The 17,969-nt window shown below is 36.2% G+C and overlaps 1 protein-coding gene across 2 annotated transcripts in view; it reads left to right on the top strand.

Annotated features, from left to right (window-relative positions):
* Xrn2 (5'-3' exoribonuclease 2) overlaps positions 1-17,969 on the top strand; it is a 75,859-nt gene that overhangs the window by 16,511 nt on the left and 41,379 nt on the right. The window contains exons 8-17 of one of the 2 annotated variants that reach the window (XM_070006659.1): positions 226-276; positions 692-849; positions 3,689-3,763; positions 3,850-3,983; positions 4,084-4,141; positions 4,224-4,331; positions 8,698-8,742; positions 10,989-11,120; positions 14,791-14,909; positions 16,156-16,291. In XM_070006659.1, the coding sequence (XP_069862760.1) occupies positions 226-276; positions 692-849; positions 3,689-3,763; positions 3,850-3,983; positions 4,084-4,141; positions 4,224-4,331; positions 8,698-8,742; positions 10,989-11,120; positions 14,791-14,909; positions 16,156-16,291 (1,016 nt within the window). The remainder of the gene's footprint in view (positions 1-225; positions 277-691; positions 850-3,688; positions 3,764-3,849; positions 3,984-4,083; positions 4,142-4,223; positions 4,332-8,697; positions 8,743-10,988; positions 11,121-14,790; positions 14,910-16,155; positions 16,292-17,969) is intronic. The other variant, XM_070006657.1, reaches the window with a different exon arrangement.

Here is a 17,969-nt window from a genome sequence, read left to right as displayed (position 1 = left end):
ATAAATATTTATATGTTCTATGAAATAAAGAATGCAGACAAGTGTGGTTAGGGTTAGCTTAATGTTAAGAATGCTTGCTTAGCACGTGCAAGGCCCTGTGTTTAATCTCTAGCATTGTCATCCCCCAAAATAAAAAACGCCATTGACTAGAAAGTATTTGGAAAGTGATCATGATTTCTGTAGTGTATAATATATTTATATAAATGTGTATTTCATTACTTTTAGCCCAGCCTAATCATGACCCAAATACTCATCATTGTTTGTGTGGAGCTGATGGTAAGTTTCTTGTATTAAACCATAGAGTCAATGGGTTGGTGTGTAATCATTCTTGTTTACTTTAAATTTGTAGGGAACTACTATTCAGTTGCTATGTAGTCTGTGACCTCTGATTACCTAGCACTCATTTTTTTTTTCTGTTGCTGATTTTCTTCTCATGTTTTTCAATCGTTTGAGACAATTACATATATCTTTAGAATGAGAAATGTCCTGTTTTATCCTGTGTAGTAATTGTAGGTTCATATGTCTGGAGGTTTTCTTCACTGAGAAATACTGTGAAGTTTTAGCCTTTTTGGTTTTGTTTTTGTTTGTGTGTGGGGGATTTGTGTTGATGTCTTGTAGTATTTTGATTATGTAAAATATTCTTTCAAAAGTGCTCTGTGTTCAGTATCTTTTTTTCCTTGTTGATTGATAGCTGATCTCATTATGCTTGGCCTTGCTACACATGAGCCCAACTTTACCATTATTAGAGAAGAATTTAAACCAAACAAACCCAAACCATGTGGTCTGTGTAATCAATTTGGACATGAGGTCAAGGATTGTGAAGGTTTGCCGAGAGAAAAGAAGGGAAAGGTAAGACCTTTGAGATGGGAATTGATTCAGACTACTCCCCAAAGAGGTATAAACACTTGAAAGAAAGCTTGTATTTAAAAATATGTACACACATACTTGTTCTGCTTTATACATTTTCTAACATTGTCTATGTCTCCTTTAAGTTCTCATAGTTAATACTGTCTGTTGCTTGTAGAAGTTGTTTGTAGAAATTATTTCAAATCATTGGTCAGATATGTTAAACTTCTTGATACTTTTAAGTTAATCCTAGTTTCTAGGTTACTTGGTTATGTCCAGTTGCCTTTAAATGGGTTTCTGCTTTAAGAATAGGATATAGGAGAAAAAGAAGTGAAAGAATAAAAGGAAATACAACATGATTCCATACATGCTATAGAATAAAATATTAACATTAGTTTGACATAGGTCATGTCCAGTAAACTTAACAGGTCTCCAATAAACATAGTTTTCATATATAGTTGTATTTTATTATGGTCTGATGAGATACTGGGAGCTATTTCAGTTTGTTCATATTTACTAAGACTTGCTTGATGTCTTAAGATATTATCTAGTTTGGAGAAAGTTCCATGGGCTACTGAGAGGAATGTGTATTATGCAACTGTTACATGAAATACTCTAGATGTCTGTTATGTTTATTTAGTCTATAATGTTGTTTGGTTTTTCTGTTGATTTTTTTTTTCATTTTTGTTTGTGTGATCCATCTACAGTATTGGTAAGAGTGGGATATTGAAGTCTATTACTGTTGTGAGGTCTGTCAATGTGTCTATTAATGACTGTTTCCTCTTGATAGATTTTTTTCCCCTTTATTAATATGAAGCAACCTTTGTTTTTAACTAGTTTCAGTTTAAAATCTGTATTGTTAAATGTAAGTGTAACTACTTCTGCTTTCAGAGTCTCTAAACTTGGATTTTTTTTTGTCCTTTAAACCTTTTTCAGTGAAATATGTTTCTTACAGACAGCAAATAAGTAGATCCTCTTAATCCAAGCTTCTGTTTATATCTTTTTTGTCTTGTATGTACTAGTTCTGGCGCTTGAATTCAGGACTTAATGCTGTTCCTAAACTTTTTTTGCTCAACGTTGGTGCTCTACCACTTGAGCCACATCTCCACTTCTGTCTTTTTGATAGTTAATTGGACATACGAATCTCACAGACTTTCCTTCCTAGGCTGGCTTTGAACCTTGATCCTCAGATCTCAGGCTACACCAGCTTGTTTTGTATCATTTGATCGGAAAGTTGAGACCGTTAATATTGAAAAGTATATCCTATTTCCTGTCATTTTATTGTTTTTATGATGTTTACCTCTTACTTATCCTTCCTTAACTGCCTTACTATTTTACTCATCTAGTGGGGTTTATTCTTTCCTGTGTTTTCCTGTTTTATCTTTCTCTTCTGTGTGTAGTATTTCTTTCTTTCTTTCTTTTTTTTTTTTTGCCAGTGCTGGGGCTTCAACTCAGGACCTGGGCATTGTGCCTGAGCTTCTTTTGCTTAAGGCTAACACTCTACCACTTGAGCCACAGTACCTTTTGGCTTTTTCTGTTTATGTGGTACTGAGGAATCAAACCCAGGGCTTCATGCATGCTAGGCAAATACTCTATCACAAGCCACCTTCCCAGCCCCATACACCTGTGACTCTGCTTCATGACTAACCTGGGAGTCCTATGTTTCCTTTACGTGACTTTGCTAGTCATCCTGAGCAGCTATCTTTGGTGCCTAAGTTGACAATGTAGTTTCTTACTAATCTCTCTAATTTCTCTTTTCTCAACCACCTCTTGTGACCCAGACTCTGACATAGTACCATACGATAAGACTCTTTGAGCAGTGATTGCTCCTAATTCTGAGTTCCTCAGAGAAACTCAATTTTGAACAATAGGCATTCCCTAAAGGTAATATCTTACTATTGCTCTCTGAGGTAGTGAGTATGACAAAATGCCTTTATTCACCAATGTTAGCCTCCCATAGTAGAAGTAGCTGCTTCACAAATCTCAGTACTGGTATTAAGGCTTGTAGGATATGGCTAGTTCTTTCTTTTTTCTTTTTTTCTTTTCTTTTTTCTTTTTTTTTCCCCCTCAGCTCTTCAGCTCAAGGCTAGCATTCTACCACTTGAGCCAAAGCACCACTTCTGGCTTTTTCTGCTTATGTGGTACTGAGGAATCAAACCCATGGCCTCATGCATGCAAAGCAAGCACTTTACCACTGAGCCACCTTCCTAGCACTATGGTAGCTATTTCTGAAGCTAGAATTGACAGTCTGTTGCTAGGGATGTCTATATTACCTTGCAGTGGTAATACCTTTCAATAGTCTTCAGCTTTGCCTCTCCCTCCAAGGGAGCCTGGGGCAGCCTTGGCTTGGAACTTCTTGCTGCTTTTCTTTTGTAGGTTTGGCTTTTTTGTAGTGTTCTGCCCTCCTACCAACTCATTTTTTCTTGGTTTTGTTCTTTCTTTTTTTATGTCTCTCTCAGATTCTTGTTCCTTCTGTGTTACCAGAGTCTCTGTTTTTCATGTTTTTAAATGGATGTAAAAACATAGTAAAACATGGAAGAAAATGCATCAGAGACTATATGTATCCCCTAAAGGCTAAAATATTTTGTCTTCCAACCTTTGGGTTGGAAGTCCTTGCTGCTTTGGGCCAGTTAGTAAGTTAAGGTAAACCATACCTTGTCTGGGTATGATTTGGCTTATGTGTAATTTTTATTTCCAAATGGTTTGTGGTGGGCTTCTTAAATTTTAGTACTTTAATTAAAATGGATCTTTTTTTTAGAAAAAGATTTAAAATATTGCTTGCCTTTCTTACAATAAACTTTTAAGGCTTAGGTATGTTTAATCTCCACTCTAATTTTTACAGCATGATGAACTTGCAGATAGTCTTCCTTGTGCAGAAGGAGAGTTTATCTTCCTTCGGCTGAATGTTCTTCGTGAGGTATGTATCAACAGCTACTGGAAACCGACACATAAAATAGGGTAGCTTTTGATAGCTTTAATGGCAGTATTCTTTTTTGATTGTAGTATTTGGAAAGAGAACTCACCATGGCCAGCCTACCATTCACATTTGATGTTGAGAGAAGCATTGATGACTGGGTGTTCATGTGCTTCTTTGTGGGAAATGACTTCCTTCCTCATTTGCCATCATTAGAGATTAGGTAGGTATATTCATATGGTTGTATTTTCTAACTACTATTTTAGCCTTCTTGACTTTACAGAGCCTATTGGTCCTAATGCGTGTTTGTCTCCTGGTGGCAGGGAAGGTGCAATTGACCGTTTGGTTAACATATACAAAAACGTGGTGCACAAAACTGGGGTGAGTTTACTCTTGAATAATTTTAAAACAGAAGTGTTTGCTTTCTAAGAAGATCATTTTACATGTATTTTATCACTTACAGGGTTACCTTACAGAAAGTGGTTATGTCAATCTGCAGAGAGTACAGATGATCATGTTAGCAGTTGGTGAAGTTGAGGATAGCATTTTTAAAAAGAGAAAGGATGATGAGGTAAAGTGTTTCTATTGCAGTAGCTAAAATTGCTCCTGTCTCTAATAGGCTGTGATGATCCTGTGATTGTACTTTTAACCTCTTTGAGTGTTTTGTACTATCATTATAGTATATCAACAATAATGTAATCATGAGCATCAGTGCTTTGATTGCTTTCTCTATGGAACTATATATTGCACGCTGTTTGAGTTGCATTGTAATTTTCCCCATCTCTTCCTGATCTTAATTAGGATATAAATTCAAAAACCTGTGTCCTCAAAGGATATGATATAGGAGTAGTAAGCCAGTGGCTGCCATATTTCATAGGAAATATTTTAGAAGACGGGCTAAGTCCTACTTGTTAAGTATTAGGGTTTAGGTTGGATTACATCAGCTAGGGGTTGGAAGAACATAAGACCTAGGGAAGGCTGTCTGCAGTTCCTAAGAGAGAAATGGAAAGGAAGAAACTAAGACTATATGTGTTGACTGAATGCTAAGGGAAAAGTCCAGGTTTCTGGCTTGGGCAGTTAGAAATTTGCTGGTGCTGCTTATTGAGTTAGCAAATACTGGGAGTAGTGGGGCTTTGGGGCAGTTGAATTTCATTTTGGAGACGTTGAGTTTGAAGGACTACAGGATACCTGAGAAAGGAAAAGTTCTGAAAGATATTAGAGAACTTTACTTGATGGGAAGTACTAAAGACATTAATGGAAATTTGAAATTCTTTGAAATCTTGTGTATAGTGAGAATGTCTTTCATAAAAGCCTTGGGAAACATGAACCATCAAGAAGAAAAAGTTCTAGAGAGGTAAAAGGACTTCTCCCAAAGAGAGGAGAAGCCATTAGAGTTGTCAGATGGGCTGGATTGAGATGATCAGGCACCTGATAAAATGGCTAGGTGTGACCCTGGGGAGTTGATGGGAATGAAGGAAGAGCAGTGTGGAAGTAGAGTGGTTGGGAGATTAATTATGGCAAGTAGCAAAGGAGGTGAGCATTGGGCAGAATGAGCAGATAGTAGCTTCTTAGAGTGAAGGAAATTGTTTCATTAACTGATTTTGAACAATTAGTAAAGCAGTAATTTTGGTGCATTGCTTCATAATCTCTTGAACTGACAGTATTTTCCTTTTTGTATATTATAGCTCTAGCATTCTCTTAGTTTTAGGATTTTGTTATTTTATATAACATACTTATTTATAAGCATTCTTTCCTTAAACTTTTAGTAGTTGGTAATCTTCTGTAACTGCAAGAGTTTTCACTTTAATTGTAGACCTGAATTTTTGCCTGGGATTATCAGATGTTTAGACATTTTAAACCCAGTTTTCAGCACTTACACAGGTTTTGCCTCATCTACTGCCATATATGTTTCAACCAAAAAACAAAAACAAAAACAAAACAAAAAAACCTGGTGCCTTATGCCTATAATCCTATCTACTCAGGAAGATGAGATCTGAGGATCAAGTACAAAGCCAGCCCAGGCAGGAATGTCTGTGCCAGTTAACCACCTAAGAGCTAGACATAGAACTGTGGCTCAAGTGGTAGACTGCTAGCCTAAAGTAAAAATCTAAGGGACAGTGCATAGGCCCTGAGCTCAAACCTAGGACTGATACCCCCCAAAAAACCTTTGCTATTTGGCATCATAAATGCAACATGTTAGAATAGAAGAATTGTTTTAACGTAGACTCTTATCATTTAGTATGATTGATACTTTTAACATTAGAGTGAAAAGCATGGGATTTGATAACTACCTGGTGATTCAGATTTAATTAATATGGTTTCTAGCTGATCTAGTGAAGAGAATATTTTAAAGCTTTGATTTTTTTTTTAAAGTGTCCTCGAAAGCATATAATGTCCTTCCATATGACTAGACATCAGAGAAAACCCTCAGAAATTCAGTGTTAAAGTTTATATGAGTTATATGTATTTTTCTAGGAAGTATGTCTGTGTCTTTTGACAGATTTCCAAAGGAGTTCATAGTTAAAAAAAAAAAGATGTAAGATAAGTGAGGTCCAAGCTAGTAGTATGTTGTTTTGCTAATGTGTGACTATTAACCCTTAGATATACTTAGTAGATCAGGAGAATGGATTTAGAAGGAGAGCACGGGAATGTATTATTAAAATTGAGCATTTAGCTGTCCACCAGTGGCTCAAACCTGTGATCCTAGCTACTTAGGAGGCTGAGATATAAAGATCACTGTTCAAAGCCAGCCCAGGCAGGAGAATGTGATACTCATCTCCAGTTAACCACCACTGTAGTTTAAAAGTGGTAGAGCACTAGCCTTGAGCAAAAGAACTCAGGGATAGTGTCCAGGCCCTGAGTTCAAGTCCCGTGATGGACAGGAAAAAGAAAACTAAGCATTTAGTCCAGAAATGTGATGCTATTATTAGTTTTGATGTTTTTTGCCTACAAACAAAGGCTTATTCAACATGAGCCAGTCACAATTCTGAGTGTTAAAAATACAGCAACAAACAAAAACTAAACAAACATTCCCATCCTTCTGGCGCTTACATTCTCCTGGGGGAGATGAATATTACATGATAACCACATAAATTGTATAATATGGTAGAGAAGGTGGTAGATGAAGATAAAGCAGATGAGGAAGTATCTGGGAAGGTGGCAATGGAGAGGTTTCACAGATGACTTTGAATAAAGACCTAAAGAATGTGAGCTAGTGTGCCATGCAGATGAAAACACTTCAATACTAAGAGAATAGCCTGGGCCAAGTCAGTATAGCAAGAACAGAGGAGGCAAGGGGAAATTAGTAAAGATAAGGTCAGAAAGATGTTGGAGATCCAGATCTGGTGACATCCTTCAGATCATTTTAAGGACCTTAGCTTTTTCATTAGTGCATTAGTAAAGTTTTTAAGTAGAAAAATGACAAGATCTGACATGTATAAGAAGATCTTGCTAGTTACCCTATGTCAACTAACTATAATAGAAGCAGTGAGCCTGGAGAGGATAGAGTTCAGAGGGTGACACTGGAGATGGTAAGAGGTAGATTCTGAACATTTTTGTTTGTTTTTTAGAGAGAATGGGATTTGAACTTTGGGTCTTACACTTGCTAGGCAGCCGCTCTCCACTTGTGCCTTGCCTCCAGCCACTTAATATGCTTTCAGAGTAGAACCAATGGGATTGGCAAATGGATTGTGAGTGTGAGAGAAAGGAATGTGTCAAGAATGGCTCCGTGGGGGTTGGAAGCATGGAGCAACAGACCGAGCAAAAGCATCAGGTACTGAGTTCAAGTAGCAGTCTTGGAAAAAAAAAGAATGACTCCATGGCATTTTTTCTGAATAGCTAAGGTACTGAGTGACCCTTATGAGAAAGACTTGGAGTGAAAGGGGCAAAGGCAAGTGTAGAAATTCCATTTTGGAAATGTTAAGTTTGAAATAATCCAGATGGAGATGTTGAATAGGGACAAGTCTATTAGATCTGCATAGAAGCATAGGTCAGCTAAGCATCACTTCAGACATATACCCTTAAGTATCCAGAGTCTTAACTCCTTTCTTGGCAGAAAGCACCAATCTCAGATCTCATTAAGATACTGTGTTGCAATTGACAAGACTGACTTGGCAAAACAGAAATGCAGTTGCCTAGCCACCCTTGTCATACCTATTGGACCTCATTTTAGGCCACTATATAAGCTGTTCATAAGCTGGTCATTTTAGCTGTTCTTTCAGAGCAGTGATAACCTAGGAAAAGTTGAGGATGAGCATGTGAAACCTTGTAATGGTCCAGTATGTAGCAAAGTGAAGCCCAAATCCATCCAGTTAAAACCCTGGTGGCCTCTGAAATGAGGGGAGGAGAAGAAGCAACATGGACCAGACATTTTTGTGAATTAAATTGTCTTAGATTAAGCAGTGCATACTGAATTTCTTTTGTCCATTGATGGATTTTTTTTTTTAACAAGTGAAGAGTTTGTATTTGCTAACTTTTTTCCCCCCTCTGCTATTCATGCTGTAGAGTTGGGAACTTTTAAGCATTTAGTAATGTAACGATCTCTTTTGTAGATCTTTATACAGTGGTAATCTGATGTAATTACAATTAGCTATAACTTGAGGATTACTTTGTTATTTGTGTCTTTTCCACTTTGGCACCTTCTTCTGTCCAGGGCAAAACCAAGGTCTATGTTGTGGCTCTTTCACTTTCCCAAAATGTAAAAAAAAATTAAAATTTATGAAGAACAATTGTATCTAAAAATTCTGTCTTTCTGCTGATCTACAGTTCTTAGCAACACTTTGAATATATAATTTATTTCATAGTTTAATTATGTACCTAGACTTTTGGGATCTTCCTTTAGAACTTAAAAAATGGCCTTCCGAATCATTCCTGGTAATGTTTAACTCTGACATTTTTGTGTAATTATTTGACAGACTATGTGGATTTTATACTTTTAGGACAGTTTTAGAAGACGACAGAGAGAAAAAAGAAAAAGGATGAAGGTGAGTTAATATCATGAAATTGGCTATTCGTTTACAGTTTTTTGAGAAAAGTATTTTCATCATAGTAATTTTATTCCTTTATTACTTTGGGAAAGAAGACTGGGTTTAATTTTTGTTGTTGTTGTTTTTTTTTTGCTTGTCCTGGGGCTTGAACTCAGGGCCTGGGCACTGTCCCTTAGCTTCTTTTGCTCAAGGCTAGCTAGCACTGTACCACTTGAGCCACAGCACCACTTCTGGCTTTTTCTTTTTATGTGATACAGAGGAATTGAACCCAGGGCTTCATGCATGCTAGGCAAGCACTCTATCATTAGCCACATTCCCAGCCCTTGGTTTAATTTTTAAAGAAGTCCTTTCTTAGTATGGAATTGGGATACCCTTGGCAGGAGGTGAGAAGCTGTGATTACTTAGCTATTACAATTACTTTTTTTTTGGGGGGGGGGTCCGGTAGTGGGACCTGAACTCTGGGCCTAAGCGCTGTCCCTCAGCTCTTCAGCTCAAGGCTAGCGCTCTACCACTTGAGCCACAGCACCACTTCCGGCTTTTTTCTTTTTGCTTATGTGGTGCTGAGGAATCGAACCCAGGGCCTCATGCATGCAAGGCAAGCGCTCTACCACTGAGCCACCTTCCCAGCCCTATTACAATTATTTACAGTAGGCTTTGTTTTGTAATGAAAGTAATCAAATTTTATTCTACATTTTTCTCGTTAATCTTCCTAAAACACAAGAAAACTTGTTTCCCTGCTCTGAAATCACCTGACACCTTAATCCCTTCAGAATCCACTTCTACCTTAGTTTGGCTTTCCAGGCACTCTATCATGTGGTCTGATTCTAGCTGTGCAGTTCAGACAGACAGACAGACAGACAGACAGACAGACAGACAGACACACACACACACACACACACACACACACACACACACACACACACACACACACACATTGAGGGGAGGGGGTGGGCAAAGGGGAGAATGTGGTTGTGGAGATAGGAGGGAAGGGAAAAATGAGGAGCAATAATGCTTGGTAAGAAATGTACTTATTACCTTGCTCATGTGATTGTAACCCCTCTGTACAGTATTTTCACAATAAAAAACTTATTTTAAAAAATGTATTACCTTTGTTTGCTACCACTCACATTATATGTTTTCAATAAGATATTCCTTGTTGGTTTTAGTCCTAGTACTGTGGGTCAAACAGTCCTTTCTTTTAATTCTGCTGTTTCTTGCCTGTAATATTTGCATATTTAATTTCATGATGCTTTCTGTTAATTTAACTTATTTAATTCTTGTTTTTCTCATCTCAACTGGATTTTCCAAGTCATGGAATTAGGGACTGACTTTTCTTATGTTTTATTGGAGTTGAGCAATTTCAGGAAACTGGAAGTAGAGTTGTTTTATTTATTTTTTTATTTTTTTATTTTTTTGTCGGCCGTGGGGCTTGAACTCTGGGTCTGGGCGCTGTCCCTCAGCTCTTCAGCTCAAGGCGAGCGCTCTACCACTTGAGCTACAGCGCCACTTCCAGTTTTCTGGTGGTTTATTGGAGATAGGAGTCTCACGGTCTCTCCTGCCCGGGCTGGCTTTGAACCGCGATCCTCAGATCTCAGCCTCCTGAGTAGCTAGGATTACAGGCGTGAGCCACCAGCGCCCGGCGAGTTGTTTTATTTTTAATTGTTGCATGAAGGTTCAAAATCACTTATATTAGGAGGGGCATATTTGATTTCTACCTTATATACTATTATTATTTTCTTTCAGTCAGCATCTATTTTATCAATGAGCCATGAAATACTACCTGTTGCAGATAATTATATATCTTATGAATTTGTTTTAAATCTTAGTAAGGTGATAGGCAGATTAATGTTTTTCCTAAGTATAAGTAACACTTGACTTCTTAAAAATCTATTCTTAACATTATTTTCTTTGCTTGAAATTCTATCTTGAATGTTTTCTGAAATTGTAAATAAATATTGGATTGGCATAATGAGACTTAAATTGACTCTATGTACCAGAACATTATATGTACTTTTCAGCCAGAATAAAGTATTATAGACTGTTGTTTGCAGAATATAAATAGCCATCAACTCAAACTGTAGATAACCCTGTAATGCTAATGGGAATCCATTTGGTCTTTTAGCAAGTTTCGTACTTAAATATGTAAGATGGGGGAACTCTGTATTTTATTGCCTTTGTTTCTTTTGTCACCTGTGTTGTTCTGATTTAATTTTACTTTCTTCAATTATTTTCATTTATGTTAGAGAGATCAACCAGCTTTTACGCCTAGTGGAATATTAACCCCTCATGCCTTGGGTGCAAGAAATTCACCAGGTTCTCAAGTAGCCAGTAATCCAAGACAAGCAGCCTACGAAATGAGGATGCAGAATAATTCTGTAAGTGATTCACTTTTGTGTGGCATTGAAGAGTGATAAATACAAAGTTCTTAGAGTTGTGTGTCTCAATTTTATCACTTAATCAGGCTGTTTTATTTATGTTTTTTCTTTTACTCTATTAAATCTATCTTTGTGATGTAAAAGAAAAAAACATGGGACAATTGATGCATATGAATATAAGCAATACTGCATTGCTCCAGTAATGCAAATGGATCACAGCTGCTTTCCTCTGTCTCAAAGAACTGGGGAATGGAAGATGCTAGAAGCATGACTGGGATGTGTTAAGAGACTCAAACATAAGGGAAGAGAAAAAGGCAAATTTTGCTCCCTTATTGCTTCATCCTAGAGATCAATTATGAGCATTTTACAAGATAGTGTTTCTTAGATTCTCAAAAGCAGACTGTATAATTTAGACATCGTATTTTAAGATCAGTTGAGACATAGTATTTTATAATCCAAACTCTGGTTATTTCCTGTTTGTAAGTACAGGAAATGAATGGATTTACCACATGTATCCCTTCTTGCTTTAAAATCTACACTCTGCAAGGTGTTCTTGGTCTATGTAGCAACTGTCATGAGATCAGAATGAGGGAAGAAACCATGAACTGAGAGCTGGCAATAAAAAAGTTTAAATATTGTAGTATACTTTTGTTATAAAATATCAGGAAATTACATAAGTTTGAATATTTATATTTTATTATTGTTTTCCTATTGATTCATGTATTCCTTATTAGAAGGAAACTACATGTAGAATTTTTGGTTTATTGGAACATTGATTCAGCTTGTATTTACATAAATTCACACCTACAAGATTTAGGATTTGCAGTTTTTGAAGTGAAACTTTGCATCTTCTGAGAGAAGCAGCCTGGGTTTCTGTTGTATTGGTTGATTTAATGGTTTTTGTTCTCTTGACTCACTAATAGAGCAGGACATGATAAGTCAAGAAAACAGAGTAAAGTAAAAGCTGAGTAGAACATAAGAAGTTCTTATCTACCATTCAAAATTATATGTATACATTCCTGCAGAGATCTGAGAGTGTGAGATTTCCAAATATCCTGTTGATAGTGTTTTCATCTCAATCTCAGAGTGGCCTTAGATGTAAAGTTTGTCAGTTTATTTGCATTGAGATGGAATCCAATGTTACATTCAGACACCATGGGACTTGATCCATAGAGCTCGTCTATTGATCCATGTTTCCCATGCAAGAAGGAATGGGGAGATTGGTACTTAGGTTACTTACTCTATTCTGTCTTATCCATTCTTAACATAATTATTCCTAGAGAGACCGGTTATTGCATTAGTCTTTAAAAAGTAGATTTTTCACTTTCAGAATGTTCAAAGCTTAAAGAATTAATGATGCCAAATTATCTGATCTTTAAAGGAAGTCTATAAAGTTTGGAGTGTTTTCTGTTTTTCAACCTGTTGGTCATGGTTGGTGGTCTCTAGCACTTGGTACTTGATGGTCAGCATTGTTAGTACTTTATCAGATATTTTATATATGAAGCTTCAAATATTACATTCTGAATTGTGGTTTTATTATAGTTGAGGCTGTGTTTTGTTTGCTTGTTTTTTTTTTTTTTTTTTTTTAGTATAGAATACTTAACAGATTTTGTGTCATTCTTGCTCAGGAGCTATGCGAATCTTTGTTATGTCATCGTAGTTTTAGTAGATGTACTGTTGAAGCAAGCACTTAGGCTAGCTTAGAATTTTTCTGATTGCAAAAACATTAAGAAATTTGGAGAAGCAGGGTGCCAGTGGCTCACGTCTGTAATCCTAACTACTCAGGCGGCTGAGATCTGAGGATCTCGGTTCAAAGCCAGCCCAGGCAGGAAACTCCTTGAGACTTATCTCCAATAAACCACTAGAAAAGGGGAAGGGGCACTGTGGCTCAAGCGGTAGAGCACTCACTTGAGCTGAATTGTTCAGGGACAGCTCCCAAACCCAGAGTTCAAGCCCCACAACCAACCAAAAGAGAAAGAAAGAAAGAAATTTGGAGAAGATAGATGCCCTGCATAGCAAGCATGAAACTGAGTTCAAAACTGAGTACTACCAGTAGAAAGGAAGGAAGGAAGGAAGGAAGGAAGGAAGGAAGGAAGGAAGGAAGGAAGGAAGGAAGGAAGGAAGGAAGGAAAAAGAAGAGAAAGAAAAGAAAGGAAGAAAGAAAGAAAGAAAAAAATTTGTGTGAATATAATATGTTCAGGAAAGCATGCACTTACTGGGAGAGGCAGAAGAGCAGATACTTAGCATTAAGTGATAAACAGCTTTTATTCTTAAAAGTACACTATTTTTCATTTTTTATGTATTTAAGTTTTTTGGTACTGAAAATTAAGGTTAAGACCGCACACACATTGTTTTATTAAAACCTAAAGATAGGAACAATCAGCCTGGAGAAGTATTATGACTTTTGTATTTGGTTGATAGGAATGCCACACTTATAATTTAATCCAAGTGCATTAGTAAATAGTGATAATTTACTGTCTTAACCAAACCACATGTGTCAGAAAAGCAGCATATTACTTAATAATTTATCACAAGTACTGAAGTATCTTCCTGAACTATTTTCATTGAATTTTTAATATGAATAAGATTGACACTGATTTTTTAAAAAGCAAATGCTTTAAGTTCTATGTGATTATATAATATTGCTTTGATTTTACTATTCTGAGCTTAAGGTATGAAGTGTCTCCTTGTAAAGGTTTTAGTTACTACCACTAAAATAGCCTTATCAATTCTCAATTTTAAGATAATTCAGTTTGCTTGAATTTTCTAATATGTTTTAAATAATTGAAGGAAAACATGTTTTTGCCACAGGTTTTTGGTCATTTATTTATTTACTTAAGTAAAGTTGCAGAAGGCTCTCTTAATATTTAAATTAAATATAAAATTATTTAAGGCCTTAGTGTTGAGCTAGTTGAATTTGGCACAAAGGGAAACTAATACTGAATTTAAAGTGGCATTAGTAATACTAATAAAAAATCTGCTTTTTTTCCTAAGATGACTAAAATTATTACACATTGAATTTTATTTAACAGTTACTGGGCAGAATCCCACTGCTTTCTTTTTTTTTTTTTTTTTTTGTCGGTCGTGGGGCTTGAACTCTGGGCCTGGGCACTGTCCCTCAGCTCTTCAGCTCAAGGCGAGCGCTCTACCACTTGAGCTACAGCGCCACCAATCCCACTGCTTTCTAGAGTGGTTGTACTAGATTGAACCATTAGTGTGGAATAGAATTTTTACTAAATACAACATTGTCTATTTTATTTCTATTGTTGCTTTTTTTGGTATGTTACATACGTATGTTATATGTGGATTTTTTCCTCTCAGTACTGCTATTCTTTCTGTTTTTAGAATTTTGCTATGAAAATGATTGCCAAAGGGAAGCAATTCAAGTTCTGCAATTAGAAAAAAATTATAATTTTTAATATGAGCAATTTTTCTCTTAATTGTATTAATTCCTTCTAGTTTAAGCATATGAAACTATGTCTTGTATTACTCTTGGAGAGGAGGGTAGAATTGGACAAGATCAGTCTCCTTTCTAAATATATTTGCTATATCTAATCAATGGCTGTTTTTAAAAATGAGTGCCTATGAAGCATAGTAGATAATACCAGTTGGATGTATCTTGTATAAAATGAGTAATGAAATCCTTCTGTAATATCATAATTGTCTGCAGAGTCCTTCAATATCTCCTAATACAAGTTTCACATCTGATGGCTCCCCATCTCCGATAGGAGGAATTAAGAGAAAAGCAGAAGACAGTGACAGTGAACCAGAGCCGGAGGATAACGTCAGGTGAAACTATTTTTCAGTAGCACTTTGTTAGCAAATTGCTGAAATAGATATAGTCTAATTATTGTTATTTAGCTTAGAGCAGCAGTGCCTTAAGACTTGCACCTGTGATCTTTTTATCCATCAGTAATTAATGTGGAGAGTTAGAATAGTCAGTAAATTCCGGTGAGATGTATAAGCTATAGCTGTTAGCTCCCAAGTATCTAGATTAGTATGCATGCAGGTTTTCATCTTCAAGCCACTTTTTCCTCTGAGACCAGGCACTGGATCATGATGCCAGACATGAGGTGTTTAGCTCTGAAGATGTGATCTGAATGTTACTGTTTGGAGATTAAATTTGCAAGCTGCTTAGCTAGAAAGTTCAGTTTTACTTGGACTGTAATGCAGTTTAGTTTAATCTTCTCAACTGAAAAGGCTTTCCTCCACAATGAAATATGCAAAAAATCATTCTAATCATTATTTTGCTAAAAACTACAAATGAGCATGCAGTTTTATTTCACGATTAGGAATTTCCTCCTAGCTATGTACTTGAAATTCATAATAGATTTTTTAAGTGATCCAGAAATGTGAGATTATCATAAAATAAAATTAACACCTTTCCTATAACTAAGTCCAGATTTGAACTCCTAATGCAAAATACTAAAAATTCTGGCTCACTAAGAATTTACGAGCTGCTCATCATGGTGCATACCTGTAATCCCAAAATTTTAGGAGACAGGATTGAGAGTTGTAGGCAGTGTGTGTTAACAGAGCTCAGCAGTAGAGTGGTTGTCCAGCTCTGCCAGTCTCTAGGTTCCATCTTAGCTTTGAAATAAAGAAGTGAGAGTAGGGAGAGGGAATTAATGAATGAAAAAAAGTGATATGAATGAATTCCAAATTTAGAATTACATATCAGCATGCCCAACTATAAAAAGTAGTTTTAAAGGTTTTGCATAATCAAAAAAAATGTAAAGTGGTATTAAAATTTTAAGCACACAAGCATTCTTGCATATACTTAATAAAAGGTTTCTCTTTTTTAAATCCAGTTTTGTAATGGACTTGTCAGAATCAGTATTTGAATTTTTTTCATGTTTAACTGTCTTTAATAAATCCTATGAAAGTAGACTCTTAGAAATAATTACATGACTATATCAACTTCTTGACACTTCTCCTGGATATTAAATATAAATTGATTTGAGATATAAATCAGTAGCCACTCTGTTATGCAAGTGTATTAATTAAATATAAACTGGCTTTACTTGGTTGTTAGGTTATGGGAAGCTGGTTGGAAGCAGCGGTACTACAAGAACAAATTTGATGTTGATGCAGCTGATGAGAAATTCCGTCGTAAGGTTGTACAGTCTTATGTTGAAGGACTTTGTTGGGTTCTTCGATATTATTATCAGGTACCAAAAATACATTTACCTAAATATATCGCTAAGCATTTTAGAATAATAGTGATTCTATATTTATATCTAATATTGAATATTCTGAAATAAAACCCAGGGCCTGGGCTCTGTCTCTTAGGGGGTTTTTTGCTCAAGGTTGGTGCTCTACCACTTAAACCACAATTCCACTTCTGGCTTTTTGCTGGGTAATTTGAGATAAGAGTCTTTTGGGCTTTTCTTTCAGAGTAGAATTCAAACCATAATCCTTGGATTTTAGCCTTCTGTGTAGTTAAGATTACAAGTGTAAACCACCAGTGCCTGGCTCAGCTTCATTTTTTTAAAAGCTTTCTATTTTTGTCATTAATAATTTTTGTTTATTACCATTATGCACACACATTTACACACACATGCACATATATATATATATATATATAGCTGCCATAATATTTGAAAAGGCTTAGAAGTGCCTTAGGTATTATGCATAAACAAAGTTGTTTTTTGCTGTGTTAAAGATTTTCAGCATCAAGTAGTGTGGTTGGCTGTATTTTGTATTTAAGATAACTAAATTTTAGTGGTTCTAAATTTTAAGATTTTAAGATAATTGGGTATTTGATAGTCCCTAAATAGTGGAACAATGGAAAAATCCTGGAACATACCAGTACAAATCTGAAAGGGATTTAAAGGATAGTATCCCTTTTGTAATATAGTAATATTACATAAAGTGAATTCTAACTGAAGTGATTTTTATCTGATGCATATCTTTTTAAAATTGAGATGTCAGATTGCTGAGAAATTAAGTAGAAATACTGAGGATCTTAACAGATAGTTAATACCTGGTTTCCATGCTCCAGAGCAAACCAGATTAAGTTTGGTGTGACCTGGGAGTTGATGAAGTTAAGTAAAAACAAACTATTTACTAAGTACGGCCTGTATACTATTCTGTTTGTTTCACTGCTACTTACAAGATTTTAATTTATTAGGCACAGTCAAAATATCTGTCAAAAAGACATGTCTTTATTATGAATATAGCCTGTTTTTTGTTGTGGTGGTAGTGATTATGGGTTTTGTTTTTTGTTTTTGTTATTTTTGTGTTTGCTTTTATTTTATTTTATTTTTTTTGTTCAGATCTTGGGGCTTGAACTCGGGGTCTGGGCCCTGTCCCTGAGCTTTTTTGCTCAAGGCTTGTGCTCTACCACTTGAGCCACAGCTCCACTTCCAACTTTGTGGTGGTTAATTGGTGATAAGAGTCTCTTGGACTTTCCTGCCTGGGCTGGATTCGAACTGTGATCCTCAGATCTCAGCCTCCTGAGTAGCTAGGATTACAGGTATGAGCCACCAACACCCAGGTGTGTTTGGTTTTTATTGGTAGTAGAGTTGGAACTCGGGTTCTTGGGCTTGGCAGGCAGGTGCTATACCACCTTTTTGCCTTAGTTATTTTTTTTGTAAGATTTCACTCTGATGCTAGCCTTGTAATTGGAATGAGAGATGTGTATCCCATGCCCAGCTTTTTTATTGATTGGGATGGAGTCTCACTGTCAACTTAGGCTATCTTTAAATGTTATTCTTCCTAATCTCCGCCTCCTATGTAGCTAGTATTACAGAGGTGAGCCACCACACTTGGCTACTTAAGCTTTTTTTGGGGGGGGGGGGGTTCGGACATGGGGCCTGAACTCTGGGCCTGGGCGCTGTCCCTCAG

The sequence above is a fragment of the Dipodomys merriami genome, unplaced genomic scaffold (assembly GCF_024711535.1).
Source record: "Dipodomys merriami isolate MVZ:Mamm:240054 unplaced genomic scaffold, mDipMer1.0.p SCAF_7, whole genome shotgun sequence".
In the NCBI taxonomy this organism is placed as follows: domain Eukaryota; kingdom Metazoa; phylum Chordata; class Mammalia; order Rodentia; family Heteromyidae; genus Dipodomys; species Dipodomys merriami.
This window is presented reverse-complemented; position numbering and strand designations above follow the sequence as displayed.